Here is a 16,200-nt window from a genome sequence, read left to right on the forward strand (position 1 = left end):
TTTAAAAAGACCCCAGAAAATTATTAACAGAGAATCTGGAAAACACAGAGGTTACCAGCAGAAGTCAGAGCACAACCTTCACTTTATAACCCCTTAATGCAGCATGTATTTATACAGCTGGTATTATGTACACTTCTAAGGTCAAAATAGGAGATTTTGGGCGCAAATTTCAACTAACTATGAGCTATGGAAGACACAATTGAAAGCCTACAAACTGAAATGGGAATGTACTAAATCAGTATTGTATTAGATTTAATTTGAAAATAAAATAGCATCAGGAATTAAGTTAAAGGGTTATTGATGCAAACAATATCTGAGGCATCTTGCAGAATAACTGTATATTGCTAAGCTACAGAAGGCAAAATTCTGCAACTAGGTTTAGCAGCTAATGATTTAAATAGCCTAAAGATTTAACTTTGTAGAGTTTTCTGGTTTGTTTACTATCCCAAAGATTGGATTCTCCCGATAAACACTTATCTATTTTACGTACAGAAAACATTTGTCCAATAGAAAAAAAATTGCATTTGAAAAACTGAGGTACAAAATATTACAAAGAGTGGAAATTTCTTGGGATTAAAAATGATTTCTGAGTATTTTTATGGTTAATGGATAATTAAACCACCAAATATTACAATAGTAACAACTGTTCTCCACACACAAAAATGTAAGCATCACCTGTCAAGATATGAGCCAGCCATGAGTTAATAGTGTATAAAACAAGGGTACAAGGCACACATAATTGCATACTGCAGACTATTGTTCACCTTCTTTTAAAGTACCTGGCTTTGTTCAAAAACACAAAGAAATAAGGCTAGACAGACCAATATCTCATGTAACCCAAAGCAGAATTTGCAGGAGCAAACACAACATCTTCAGCCATTTCAAAGCATGGCTAAAAGACATGACAAATACACCCTCTTGGGTAGTAACCTTAAGATTCATTAGGACTGAGAAACAAACACCATGCATGTGCTAAAACCAAAGTTCATGATCTTTTTTTGCCTTGCATGAAAACAAAAAATATTTTCTTTACATGCTTCCATTTCTTCCAGTTTCTTATCTCCTGTTCCCTCATCTTGCTGTATCTCCACCAGCTCCAGCCAAAAGGAGTAAAGTGTGCCAGTGTCCAACACAGAAATCTTTGCAGCCTATACTATGGACACAGAGAAAGATTGTGCAGGTAGAGAGACAAGCACTTCTGCAATACTTTGAAAACAACATACACTAGGCTGTCATCAGGGTGCCAGTTGGGCTTAGTTTAAGAAATAGCTAAACCCCTGACATTCTATCAGCCTAATTTAGAATCAATCTTGATTTCCAGTGATGATAATAAACTTGTACAAACATGAGATTCATTTGTATATTTTAGCATTTTATTTCAGTCCTGGAATGTAAAACCTGACATTGGAATCAGTTTGATTTTTTTGGTTATTGAAGATATTAAGCACTACAAGAGCATTGAAATTTCGATCTGATTAGGATAAAAATTCCTCAGGATCAAAACACTTCTTTTTTTCCCCCTACAGTTTTACTAATTGTGAGCTACTTGACATTGCAGAGTTATTCCACAGCATGATAGCAAAATATGTGAAGTATTTTACTGTTAGAAATTATCAACTCATTCTATTTGTTTTTCATGTGTTTGAGGTTATTAAGAGAATAAAAAATTATAACTGATGTGCGTAAGTTAAAAGGGTTAGTTCAACTACAGCTGGTAGGCTAAACCACTAAGCAATATTTTGTAGAGCAATAGATTTTTTTCTACTGAACATACATAAAAGAAATCATGAATATATAACTGATTTAAAAGCAGACTGAGGGGGTAATATTCCTTGAAAAATAGGGAGCCATGAAAAAGGTGAATGTGGAATAGTTTATTTTCAGAAAGTCTGGATTATTCTAACCACTAGAAACCAGATAAAGTAGATGAGAGGGAGTGCTACCAAACATACTCATCAGAGACCTTTGCTTTATGGGAAATGAACTGCCCTGGCTCACTGTTCCTGAGGAATTGTATTTCTTATAGCTGTAAATCAAATCCTGAAGAAAGAGGATGATATTTTCTAAGCAATAGCTGACGACAACAGTATCTTTCTTGTCACAGCCAGGTTTCTGAATTTGGACCTCAATTAGGATTCCAAAATGAAAAAACCACATATTATATCCCAATACCAATTGGTATGTATTTGTGACAGTGTTCTTGCAAACAATATATTAATTTTGAAATGATGGCATGTTATCATATATTTGCCCAAAAGTATATTCATGGCTGCCTTCAGAGGTCTTGACTTTCTTCCTTGCTGCTTTCTTAATGATCTTCATTGAACAGTAACATCAAGCACTTGGTGTTCAATGAAGACCATTAATTTTTTACAATTAAATAGAAGATGCATACTCCTGCTGCATATGACATCCTCTCATTCCTAGCATGAAATGAACATCTTAAAAAAGCTGTTGCTGTTACACACTTCTGAATGATAACAGTGTCAAAAAAAGGGAAGCACACATGCACAGCACTGTACTCCTGAGAGCAGCAATGGCCCTTGCTTAATTCTATAGAGAGTGCTAAGACCTGATTCAACAGTAATTTTATTGATCTACTTGATTTCTGGTGTTGATTTGACATCACATGTATCCTGCTAGCTTTAAGATCAGGGATTTTTGTCACTGATGTCATAAGAACAAGGCCAGTTCTACTCATGCAGGGACTCGTGGCTTGGTGAAAGTGTTCAAACTGCCCTATGCTTGACACACACTTCAGTCCTGCAATGCTTTTATGCAGTGGGGAGTAAATAGAGAGGATCCTATCACTTTCCCTATTCTTACAAGTGGTAAAGTAGAACTGGGCCATGAGGGGTCTTCCTAGGCTGTTAGCTCTACATGCATAACTATGAAACACAAAGCATTCAATTACAACTCTTTCATGGCACGTAACCTAATGAAGAGCTCTGTCACAGAACAAGGATTAGGGACTGTATCTGTGCCAGGGTACAGCCAGACCTGTAATTTTTGAGGGTTTGGATTGAAACAAAAGTTGTTGCAGCTTAGCCAGTTTCTGTGCATTAGCTGAGCCAACAGCTGGGTCATGATACTGGATGTGCACAGGCTATTAGATTAGAGAACATTTTAATTATGATCTCTGTGAGAGAGACTTGATTTATGCAATGATTCTACCAGCAATTTGTTCACCAAGCATTGTGAAGACGAACAAATAAGAAGATTCCCAAACTCCTGAAACCATGAACCATTTTAAAACAGGAAAGAGCTTAATAAGGTACAATTGTAAAACCAAAAAATTGGCTGAGAGATTTGTGAAAAAGCATGATCATTCAAAGTTTGAATGAAGCAGAAGAGAAACAATTGCCATAAACTTTTTTTTTTTCTGTTTGGAAAAAAATTTTGTTTAAATAGCTTATGTTATCATGCCATATATTACAGTGTTGCTATAAATGCAGGTAGAGTATGAATGTTGTTTTATTAATTAAACGGGATTCAAGGCACAACAAACATAAATCTCTTAATAGAAAATTTGAACTTAATGTAATTTTTGTGATTTACTTCACTGGGCTCAGAATTTTAGTCCATAAAATTGCTTTTTTAGGGCACAACCCCCATGTCCATTGAAGCCAATGAAAGCTTTTCCAGTGACCATAACCGACCTTTCATTAGGGCAGTAGCTCCTTTACAAAAGCCTGTTGTCACTGCTATAGTCTTGCAGACCTTCTTCACAATTGTACTTGTTATGGTCGCATTCCTGAAACTGCTTTTGTCTTCTTTTATCTGAGACAGAGTTAACAAGGCCTGCTTTTCTAAGTTTCTAATGGGCTGCTATGATCTGAAGCCATCAATACCCCTCTTCACTTTTTTTTCTGTGTGATTTTGTGCACTGTTTTCTTCTTTGCTTGTTTTTCTCTATGATATTTTTGAATATCTTGGATGAGAAGGCAGGATGCAGTGGACTTACTTTTTCCTTATGACATGTTATCAGTAAATAGGCAGAATAGCAATTTTATTTATATTTCTTTTACCCTTAAATCTACAATTGTAATTTGGATTTCTTCTTGTTTTAATCATTACAAATTATTTTATCTCCTGTAAAAATAAACTAAGATTTTTGGTTGCATCCTCCATCAAACACAACCTTTTCATTTTGCTACTTTCTCAAGTCCTGCTTTGTTTTTTCACTAGTGCTTTCTATCCTTTACTTTAGCTTCCAAGTCCTCTTCAAAATATTGCACAGATCTGCTTTGTTTGGTTTGGTGTTTTTTTTTTTCCCATTGTGATCTCAAGCAGTTATTTCCTGTGTTGTACTGGCAAATATCCTGTGCTCTCTGTTTTGGGGAACCAGTTCCACCTTCCACAGCCAGTGTTTGCCAGTTCATGAATTTTAGCTCTAATTCTAGTTTTACTAAACCAGGAGGATTTTCTCCTTCTGGTTTGGTTTGAATTTGATTTTATAGGATTGGCAAGTTGCTATGAAGCATTTTGGGGTTCTACAATTTTTTTCTCTTGGTTTCTGTACAATTTTTATTGTCAACTGCTAGAAGTTGAACATCTCTCTGGGTAAAGATATGAACCACTTTGGTTTCTGCAGAACTTATGTACTTCCCCAGTTATTCCCAAGACTAATTTAAACTTGAAGATCTTTCATAAAGAGCATGAGTTTGAACACGAAAAGACAAATGCAAAGCCCTGTATCTGGGATGGATGGATGGATTCCCTGCTATGTTACAGGCTTGGGACTGACTGGCTGGGTTGTTGCTGTGTGAAAAGGGACCGGGGGGTCCTGCTGGACACCATGCTAAGCATGAATCGGCAGGGCTGTACTGAAAAGTGTACAGCCAGCAGAGCACAGACAGTCCTTATTCCCCTTCACTCACCACTCTTTAAACTGCATCTGGAATCCAATTTTAGGCTCCTACCATAGGAAATATATTGATAAACTTCAGTGAGCTCAGAAGAGGTCTGTCAAGACACCCATGGGCTGGTGTACTTGCTCTTTGAGGAAGGGCTGTGGAACTAGGCTTGTTTAGCCTGAAGATGAGGTGACTTCAGGGGAACCTAGCAGCATATCTGCAAGCAGGATACTGCAAAGATGGAGCCACGAGCTGCACCATCAAAACAGGGAAATTCCAACTGGATAGGAGGGAAAAAACCACCCCCAAAATCACAGTGAGGATAACTGACACTTATTAAGATAATTGGAACAGGTTACTCAGAGAAGTTATGGAGAATCTGAAATTTTTCAACATCAACTACACAAAGTGCTAAAAAATTTGCTTTGAATTAGTATTGATCCTGTTTTTTTGAGTATTAGGTGGAACTAGATGATATCCCAGAGTTCCTTCCAACCTAAATGATTCTATGAGCATCTTGTTCCTATAAGGCAAGAACACAAATATACATAAAAGATGTAACCAGCCCTGTCTATTGAAAAAAACCAACTAGCCTGGCAAGAATAATTATGCTATAGCCACACAGCCAAGTTTGTGAGCCCTGCTATGTAGGATGTTGATAGTGGGAGAAATTCCTTTGTTTGTAAAGTTTGCAATCCAATCAGCTAAACTGGACATACAGCAAGAGCAGGAATACAGTAAGTTGAAGTAATTTTCTTGAAGTCGTTTCTGACTTCAGGGTCTCCTGAGTCCTAGTCCAGTGCTTATACACTGGACCACACTACACTCATACTGTCTGCATAGATCTTGAATTTTTCTGAAGATGAATGTTTCATAAAACATAGCCTATTTGAGAGAGAAGTGGTCATTCAGAAGATTAAGGTCTTTTTCAAATGGGATGTTCATCTATGCCAGGTGGTATGGTAAAACTGAGTCATAAATATCTTTTATTTCCTTGGTCAGATAGTGCAGTGAAAGTGCAACTTGTCATTTTTGACTTCCAGTTTCAAGAGCACCAAGAATTTGAGTTTCTGAATTTGTTCCTTCATTTCTCAGCAACTTACATATTCTCCTGGATATTAAATGCTTAACATTTAAATGACACAAAATTATTTTGTTTATCCCTTTGGATAGTTGATTTTATTTTTTTTCCTGCAGAAACATATCTAACTTGATTTTATGCCAAACACATTTTACATTCTAGAAACTTCTGAAATCTTTACACAGCCTAATACTGCTGTTGGCTGCCATATGTTGTTATAGAAGCTGTCCCTATTCTTCTCCTTTCCGGTCAGAGTTATCCTCCTATCTTCCCTTGTACATCATGCAAGGTAATTTGGGATGGAATACTTTTTTCTGCCTTCTAGTGTAGTCATATGGTTTTGTACAATCTAATTAAATGTGGCTGCATTTGGGCTGCTGCCCTTTTATTAGGAAATGTTAGTAGGACATGATGCAGGGGGAGCAGAGTTATTCAAATCTGTGATTCTGAATTTAAGAAGCAGTTTGCAGATCATCTTCTGGATTAAGAAAAACACCAAAGTCAATCATAAATGCAGTCAGTCACTGAAACTTCCAAAGAATTATCTGGCTTCACTGCAGGCACAGATAAATTAGAGATTATGGGCATAAGTCTTTTTTCACACAAGGGTAAATCAGGAGCCCCATCACTGAAGTCAACAGATCTCAACAAGAAAAGAATTAGGCCCTATGGCTTTTAGTAAGAGGAATACAAAGAGTTTAATTACAAGGAATCAGGCTGAACCTCCCTTCCCCCATACACAGACACTGCACATGTTCTCTGGTAAGGTTTGTCTCTTGCAACATTTTTGTACTTCTGTTATCCCTATCCTAATCAGATACTCCCAGTGTGCAAACAACAGGGACTTCGATACTGTAAGGATGGGGCCACTTAGATATTAACACATGGGGTGGTTAAAGCATTAGTAGGGCTGTAGCTCAGTTCTGTATGAAAAAACCTGCTGAAATCCCAATTATGCTGCAATTTTTTGTCCTCCGTGTTATGATTCAGAAAACCCCAAAATCCTCAAAGAGGAGGAGTTCGTATTCTGTGCCAGGGAGGGAATTTCTGATGTAAGCAATGCCTCTTTAAGGATTAAAATAATGCATAGCACATGTAAATTAACAGCTGCAGGAAATTCAAGTAATACAAATACAATGCTTTATTTCCACATATTTAAATGGTCTTATATGTCTATAAAAAGACTTGAAAATAAATCACACAAAGAATTACATTTAAACTGTCTTCTATGAAAACTTCTGACAAAAAAAAAAAAACAACCAAAAAACAACCAGGTGTAAGATGAAGATTCCAGTTGTGGAACATAAATAATAGTTTAGGAGCAATCAGCTGTTGTACCAGATAATTTGACAAAAATAGAAGTACTTACAGTCTAAGTGACTATGTCTTATGCCTTCCACATCTTCAGCATGAATGAAGTGGTAACATCTCTTTCCTACAATATCTACAGGGGTCAGATCCATGTAATCACTAATCCTAAAAAGGAAAAAGAACATAAAGCCAATAATTCAAGAAAGAAAAGAACAAAAGAATTGTCAAATGACTCAGAAAGTTAAATCTGCTAAAAAGTTTTTTCATCATTATATCATTTGAATGGAATATCTGTACAAATGAGACAAGGCCTTAGAGGAAAAAAAAAGAAAAAAAAATATTTTAAAAGAAACATAGAAATTATTTTATCTATTTAACTAAGTGGAAAATTAAATTCTAGTACATATTCTCCATGTAGCATAACATCAGAACAATGTAATTCCATGAAATTGTAAAGCATTAGTGACAATCCAAAATCCTCATTAAAAGACTAAGATGATTCAAGGTTACATAATAAAGTAGAAACATGTTATGTTTATACCAAATGATTAGAGACACATTTCATTTCAACAGATTGGTCTTCTATTGGGTATATTCATGAAAAAGCTCTTCAACCATTTCTTGGCACCAAGTCCAAACTCATATTTCAAGGGATATAATTTAAATGCTGAGACACACAGATGCCTCAGGGTGTTATCTTTTTTAGTCTAATTCATTTGGGAGCTCAGCTTTCACTCTGGGTCCTTTCAACTGGGACTTTGTTGTTTATTGCACATAGAAACTTTAAAATCTATTCTGCAGACATTTGTGTGCGTGTGTCTGTGCACTTGTGTCTGTGTGCGTGTGTAAACTCACATTGTGGAGAGTCAAGGGCTCATCCTCCTTAAACACACTACAGAAATTAAAAAGAAAATTGGAAAATGTCCTACTCACACAAGAGTTTGAAACTATGTCTGTTTTCTAGACGTAGGATTTTTTTTTAGGGTTTGAAATAATCTGCAATGATTGTGGTACATTTTATGATAAAATCAAGTAGAGGAAATCCCACCCTGCCAGCCTAGTAGAAAGGGGCAATCTCCAGGCAGGCCACTATCCTGTGGTCCTAGAAAACATATGCATAGGCTTGTGTTTGAGCAGATCAATGGTTCCACTGACTTACAGGACTGTTAACATGATTGAAATTTAAAGGTAGGTATACGGTACAGTGCTTTGCTGAATTTGCTGAAATTGTGCACATGTTTGTAGGCTTGAGGTTTGCTACACAAGACTACTGCACATCTGAAGGATCTACTGACAACCACTGTCATGGCCAACAAGCCAAACCTCTGCCACGTGCTTATTTCTTTTCGGGCACATATTAGCAGATGTGGTAACACAGTCCACATTAAACTGGTTCTTGTGTCTTTCCAAATGGTTTTCAATTCTTAACAGTTGAAAACACACAGACTGATCATGCACTCTAGCATCAGTCTCTCATTTTGCTTTTAGCTATTTATCACCATCTGAGATGATTTTTCCTCTGCAGCTGCTTTTCTCACTCCACTAACTAATAAAGAAATCCCAGATTATTTTAGATTGTGAATCTTAGATGACACAAATCCTACATTTGCAAAATAGACACAGATTAACATACCATATGTTTTAGGCAACAAAATTTTACGTCCGTATTTTACACTCAAAGAAAAATATGAATTTTTAGAAATAGCCAGTATACTAGCTAACAGATCTTGTCTCAGAGGGAAGCTAATGTCTGGCTAGTTTGTGCACTGAGTCCAGGATTATGAAGGAGATCTCTTCATTCTGAGGAAAGTAACAAGATGCACCCAAAGACTTGAGTAATGCCATTCGTGCTCACTGCTGTTTCAAGTAGGCAACCACTTGGAAAAGTAGGAGTACTATTGATCTCACCCCTGCTGATCCAATGGTCCACTGTGAGCATTCATTTCAGTTAAGTGGCATGGCTTCTGCTCCACACTCCCTGCAGCTGCCAGTAACTCCCCATTGCTCCATAAATAGTGCTTACAGCTTGCCCAGCATGGATCCATTTTTCTCTGTTTTCATCAATGTTGCGCTTGCTTTACTGTGGCACCACAAAGAATTTTGTAGCTGCCCGCAAGTGCCAGGAGTCAAGCTCATATATTCAGGGTGGGATACTTATCTCCTTTTCTATAATCCCAGAAGAGAGATCCCAACGTCCCTGACTCAGAGAACAGCCTTGGCAAACACCCAGATAATTAATCTGACAGCTTCAATCAGCTGTTCTGTTAATTCCTTCCTATCGTCTGGTGTTTTTTTTTGGTTTTTTTTTTTTGGTCATTTCTCCAGTTTTTACAGTCATATTCTGTACTGTAGCTGCTGTGAAATCCAAGTCTTGTCAGTCTTATTTTATTTTAGATGAATGGAAATCCTGCTGCATCAGTGAGACCACATTCACCTCCCAGCAGAAGTATTCACATTCACTGGCAGAAGTATTTCTACTATTTGAAACTACTTTTATAAAATATTTTAAACAGATTTTTAACAATGACACAGGGGCTTTAAGTGGAATTATTGTAGTATACATTCAAGTACCACTATATGCATTCTGCATTACCATGAGATAAAATCCATAATAAACAAGGAAAAGTTGCTTTATAATGTTGCCTTCAGCTAAAAAATTGAAAAAATATTAATAAACTCTAGACTTTCTTGCTGTCTTCCCTTAGTTTACTATGTCTTATCAGCCCTTCCTATGCGACTGCCAATCAGCGTACCTCACCTGATGAATTTTACAGTTTTCAGTGATGTCTTAGGCATTTGGAAGTTTTATTGCTACATGAATATAAAGGGATGGTTTGAGAAAAATGTTTAATTAAAGAAACCCCACATATACAATTTAGGGCTCATAAAAATGCCAAACTCACAGCAGAGAAAGCATAAATCATCCTAATTTGGCCTAAAAGTTCATATCATTCTTGACCTGATGGAACAGTTCATTTTTCACATCTATTTGATTCCTGGCTTTTTTTTATGGAGGTTGCCAATAAAGGCAGCAGTGAGTGCAGGTGATTTTGTTAAAAGGGAATTTGTTCATTAGGAACTGGATAGATACCAGCAACTCACTTCACAGAGGCCTTTGAAAAACTCTGCAGTGGTAGCAGCTTTCTATTACTACCTAGGTAGGTCACAGTGAAATCAAAGACTTAGGGAAAAGTTTTGTTCTAGATCCTATTCCTAACTCCCAAAGCTCTTTTGCCAGCATCTGGATACTCACTGGCTAGAGTCTCAGGCAAAAAGCCCAAGCTTTAATGCCATTGTCCACTTTTTCTGTGACTTTGTGCAAACCATTTTCCATGAAGCAGTTTTTCCAAGCTTAAAAATGAGAATAATATATTCACTTTTAGACAATGCTTTGGAAGTGTAGATGAAGTGTTCTTTTGAATAGTCAAGTAATATTTTAAAAAGTATTCCAGCAGTGCAGCAATGTGGCAGCAAAGACAACCTCATGATTGAAATCCAAGATTATTTTAAGTTGTTTAAGATCCTGATTCAACAAAACAGTTGAGTTTATCCTTTTTAATAAAATTTTTTATTGACATGCTATCCTGATCACAGGTATTCCACTATAATTGAGCAATTATGATTGTTCATATCAGAGAGCTTCCACTCAGTTTATAACATGTCATCGTTGCTGTCACAAGAAAAGCTTGCAGTAGTCACTTTGTTTCTTCCACTTTTTGATGATGTCCCCTTCACAAAATTTATTTTGGCTGCATTGCCTTCCTTCTTCCTTTCCAACCCTTTCCCCATACCTCAGACTTCCATCAATGGACCCAAACTTAGTACATGTCATTTCCTTTTCAGATATTTTCACTCTAAATACCTATTCTCTGGATTATATTTTGATTTTTCAAAATCAGGACTCTGAGGTCTTAATGGTTTTGATCAGCCCCTCTGCTCCCCAGCTCTTCCTCCACCCCAGCCACAGCCCAGGCCCCCATGGCAGCCCCTGTCAGTGCCCAGCTCCCCACAGCCCTGCCTGGCCATTGGCCCTCCCGACCTGACCGCAGCCTACTCCACTGCCTGTCCTCAGGGAAATGCCCAATGCCAGGGGCTGGAGCTGCCCCTGTGCCCCCAGCTCCCCTCTAGGGTAGTGGGATGGGTTCTGGCCACCATGTCCTGCCCTCACAGGTCACCATGCAGAGTCCCTGGTGCCACGGGCACCCAGCCCCCAGGGAGCAGGAGCTGAATTTAAATCCTCTCTTTCACCTTCCCGGATCACTCATCACTATCACACAGAACACAGCCTCCCCCAACCAACTCTTCATCACCTGTTCCCATTTCACTGCTGTCTTTCCCAGTATGCCCTCAACCAATTTTATTCTACAGTTTTCCCACCTCTAACTGCAACAGATCCCACCTCTCTAGCCTACTATCTAGGCCATCTGTGCTTCTGTTCCACTAAACACTGAGCATGATAGCTGTAATCTGCAAATTAGTTCAAAAATGGAAAACTTTAAAACTTCAGACGAAAAACTTGTGGAGGGGAGGATGGAGGAGCATAAGGACAGGCATACAGGTCAGACCAACGTCTGTCTAGTCCCAAATCTTGCCTGTGAGAGGGACGGTGAAAGGCTGTAAAAAGCAGAGAAAGCTTAGAGGAATATTTCCTGGTGTATCTTCCCTTATTCCAGAAGACATCTTGTAAATTGCAGTTTTAAATTTACCTTTATCTTCTAAGAATGTAATGAAAATGAAGGTAGCAATGATGAGAGTGAATTCAGTGCTCTCCTACAACACCAGGATGACATTGCAAAAGTCAAAAATTTCAAAACTTCTTGTCAAGCCCATGGAACAAAGAATACACACAGATCAAACAAAGAAGTAAAGGATCTAAAGGCTGTACCTATTTTCACAGTAAATGATATTGAGGTCCATATTCACACGAGTGACAAACATGTGGCAGTCAATCCTGACTTCATTAATTGTAGGAGGTGGCAAAGCATGAGCAACAACAACAAGTCCCATGATTTGGCTGGGCACTGTCCGTCCGTGTGACAGCGACACTCTCAGACGTAACCGGCCTGTTATATGAATCACCTGGAAAACAAGACCAATAAAAAATACCAGTGAATTCTGAGTGCAGCTGTGATATCAGTTTCTTTTAAAGGATAGTTTTACTGTTCCCTACAGATCACTTAACACTGCCTAAAATTGTACCAAGTAACTGCCAGTATCATTGTTAAGCTTATTAATATTGGCTGTCAACATGCCCTATATGTCCTCATGGCAAAAAGCACATAACAGGCAAATGCTTCACATTCATCAAATAAAAACCTAAGAATTGCTGTGGTGTTGATTTTTGCTATGGTGTTTGTTACACAAAGAAAGAAGACAACAACAATGAAGTAGAAATTCAACAAAAAAGAGAGTCAGATAAAACAGAAATAATGAAGCTGGCAATTAAAAAAGTAACCATTTTATAATATTTGGAAACTGAATATGACACAAGAAAGACCAGCAGAAACATAATGGATTTCATTGAGTTGATAGTCACCTACACCATGGAAACACTGTTCACTGCCTTGAATTTCTTCTGTGTGGTTGGCAAATTGAGAAGCAACTGCCTACAAGTGATCTGTGAGCTCAGGTGCAGGATGGTGTTTCTGCATCCACAGTAAAACATTTAAAGAGTTGGTAGACATGTAATGCCTTTGCCTAGTGCACTAGGCATGTATGGAGAGCTCTGGGGGATGGTGGTTTTCTTCCATATGCGCAAGATAATACCAGAAGATGCTCAGATCCAATAGCACCCATAAGAACTGCATTCCCCTTCTAAGAACGCTGCCTGAAATAGAAGACTGAATCTCTGGGAAAAGAATTATTCACCCCTTCCAGCTTCACTCCTTCAGGAGTTCTGTGTATATATAAAGGGGTTGTTTTATCCAGTAAAATAATATAAATACACCATATTGAAATGAAAATGCAAACTGCAGTTCCTGTGCTCATGGATAAGAGAGGCACAGGAATTGGCAGTTGCCGGCTGCCACAGATTTTCATCCTCAGAATGTGGTACAACATCAACATCAAGAGAACACTTCCAGGAGATGAGGGCCCCTTTTTCTGTCATCCCAGACTCCCTACCCAGAGGTCAACAGAGAAGTTGGTTGATTCCTGGGTAACAGGAGGAAGTGACAGAAATGTGGTAATAATTGTACTGATACTCATCTCACAAAGACAGAAGACAAGCCCTTTACTTCTGATCTGAGATTGAGAATAGAAAGTGAGAGAGAAGAAAATTTGTCATTTTTAAGATTGCAAATCACAAAGTGCATCCAAATTAAAATCCAATTAATGCTAGTAAATCTGCAATGTAAGACTTGAAATTTGTTTCTTTTTTTTGACCTAATCATTGAAACATCTCCTTTCACCACTATTTCACATTTTGAGCCTAGCCGGTGTGGTGAATCTGAATGAGGAAAGTGATTAGCTGCTGTGTATGGCCATTTCAGTTACAGGTTTCTGACCACCCATGTTTAAAGTAGCTATTGCCTAAACTCACACTTAATGTACCTTTCAAGGGCAAACTATTCTATGAATATTTGAAAAAGTTCCTAAAGGAAAAGATGCAAAAACAGCATTTCAAACCCACTTTAATTATTTCTTTTTCTTAAAACCTCATTAACTAATAAAGAAATAGCTAAAAGAAATAGGATTAACTTCACAGGAGGGGCAGTAATAGTATATTTTGCTCCTTCGAGCTAGGCTTGCATATACATCTGCTTTTTATCATTATCTGTCTCTTTATCACGCAGTTTCAGCTTACTGCAAAACTCAAATCTGTAAATGCTTGGAAAAATGATGATGGATAACTGGTAAAAATATGAAAATTTATCTTATCCTGAACGTGCTATGCAAAAGTATCATTTTTCTGTTGTTTTTTGGTAAGAGTCCTTATGCTAGTATGTTTGAAGTTGGCATGAACACTTCAGGGAATTTTTAAGCTATATCATATATATATGTATCTTCCTTGTATTTTTCTAAACCTTCATGTCATTTGCAGCTAAATATTAAAATGATTTGGTTTTGAACAACTGTCTATTCAGGCAGTACCTCTCTTTTTTTCTGATACTTCATCTGAAATACATTTCAGATGTAGTATTGCCCAAGAGACAGTTCCGAACCTGCTAGGACCACCATATATTAACATTGTTGAATTTCAAGAGAATTTGCTTCCAGATTCAAATTATTTAGCATGTTCCTAATTCCACCATGGATCAAAACATGTTCAGAATTCCCATATGAAGTAAAATTTTAGGGGTCAGCACTCAATTTCATTCTGATTCTGTACACTGGGAAATGTACAGCAAACTACCGATCAGTTCCATGCCTGTGTGCCTCTAAAGGATCTGTATTTCCATGCCTGAAATCCCTTTCTATGACAACATTAGTCAAATGCACCAAGTGGGAAAATCTAATTGGTAGTAAAAAACAATTCTAACTGTCATGACCTTGTCTATGTTGTGAGTATTGCCACTTTTAACACTGGTTCATTTGAACTGGGATTAGGGGTGATAGGAATTATAGGGTCAATTATCTCCCATAGCTAAAATTAATCTCTTTATAATTCAATCCCACAGCACTAGTCTATCCTATCCTAAAGCAGTATTATGACTTTAATGAAGCTAAATTGCAACAATAAACTGTTTTATGAAGGACAATACTTGGCTCCAGATGTAAATATATAGTAAGAATTTGCTAGGAATTTACTGAAAATAAAAAGTAAACGCGGCTCTTCTGTGCAGTTTCCTTTATAAATGCTTCCTTCTGCAAAGTTAGTCTTAATAAATCTTTAAACTCTATCTTCTTTCTACAAATGCCATATGGATAGACAGGCACATTTAGATGTCACAGCAAGAGAAGACAGTGATACTGTGTTCTGTCTATTTCAAAAAGGTGGGTGAATACTATACTCCTGATAACAGGATCATCAGAAATTTTGTATGTCAAGAGCTGTACAGATTTCCCCATCATTTCTTCATCTACCTTCTAAATTAAATTAATAACAAGACTCCTTTTTTATGTTGCTGGGAGCTGGACTGGGTTAACTATCCAGAAATTTCTTTGCTTACAAACTGTTTATTAGTATGTGTAACTATGATTTTATGATTCACACTATAAAAGCCCAGGGAAATCTTATGGTTGAAAGAAACCATGTGACCTGATTGAGACCAGAATTTTGCTTATTCTGATCTATATTATTGCTTGTAGTACAACCTTGGATAGGCAGGTGGGTGAAGAAAAAGCATTTTGTGAAACCAAAACTTTTAACACTGAGAAATGAAAATAACACATATACTGTAAAGACATAATGCTGAAGCAAAACAAATACTGTAAAAATCTTCTGAACTGCTTAATTGCTTCGTTTAAAGCAAAAAACCTAAATCAACTTTGCCTAACACTCTAATATTGGGAAAAAATTATTTGGCTTTTATTTTTAACTGATTAGAAAACGGATTTGCAAAATATTGTAAGTACATGTAAACACATGAGTTTATGAGTGTGGGAGTGTTAACAAGCCACACTGGTTGGACAAATATATATTTCTTTTCCCTGCCATATGCTCTCTTTAGTCATCTGTTAGTGATATGCTCTTAGATGTGCTCTACTAATGTCTACTCATTATAAACAAGCACATCACAAAGACCTTGATAAAACCTTCCCTCTGTCAATACTTAGGGAGAGTAAAGCCCAGCAATTGAAAAACACATCTGGAACCTGCTCATCATCCTTTAAAGCTAAATCTCACCTCTGAAGATGGAAATACTTTCTTTGTCAAAAGATATCTTTAAATATTACATCCATTTTTTTCACATACATGTGATGTCAGAGTAAGGACATGCATTACCAGAGGCTATAAAAACCTGCAAGCATGAAAAATCTGTGAATTTCACCTTTCAAATGTCTCTGTGT

At 37.2% G+C, this 16,200-nt stretch overlaps 1 protein-coding gene across 2 annotated transcripts in view; it reads right to left on the minus strand.

Moving 5' to 3' along the window:
• The window catches only part of NPAS3 (neuronal PAS domain protein 3), a 509,042-nt gene that overhangs the window by 18,771 nt on the left and 474,071 nt on the right, over positions 1 to 16,200 (minus strand). For both annotated transcript variants that reach the window (XM_031065822.1, XM_031065825.1), the window contains exons 7-8: positions 12,134 to 12,327; positions 7,307 to 7,413 (exon numbers count right to left, since the gene is read on the minus strand). In XM_031065822.1, the coding sequence (XP_030921682.1) occupies positions 7,307 to 7,413; positions 12,134 to 12,327 (301 nt within the window). The remainder of the gene's footprint in view (positions 1 to 7,306; positions 7,414 to 12,133; positions 12,328 to 16,200) is intronic.

This window comes from Geospiza fortis, unplaced genomic scaffold (genome assembly GCF_000277835.1).
Source record: "Geospiza fortis unplaced genomic scaffold, GeoFor_1.0 scaffold54, whole genome shotgun sequence".
Lineage (NCBI taxonomy): Eukaryota > Metazoa > Chordata > Aves > Passeriformes > Thraupidae > Geospiza > Geospiza fortis.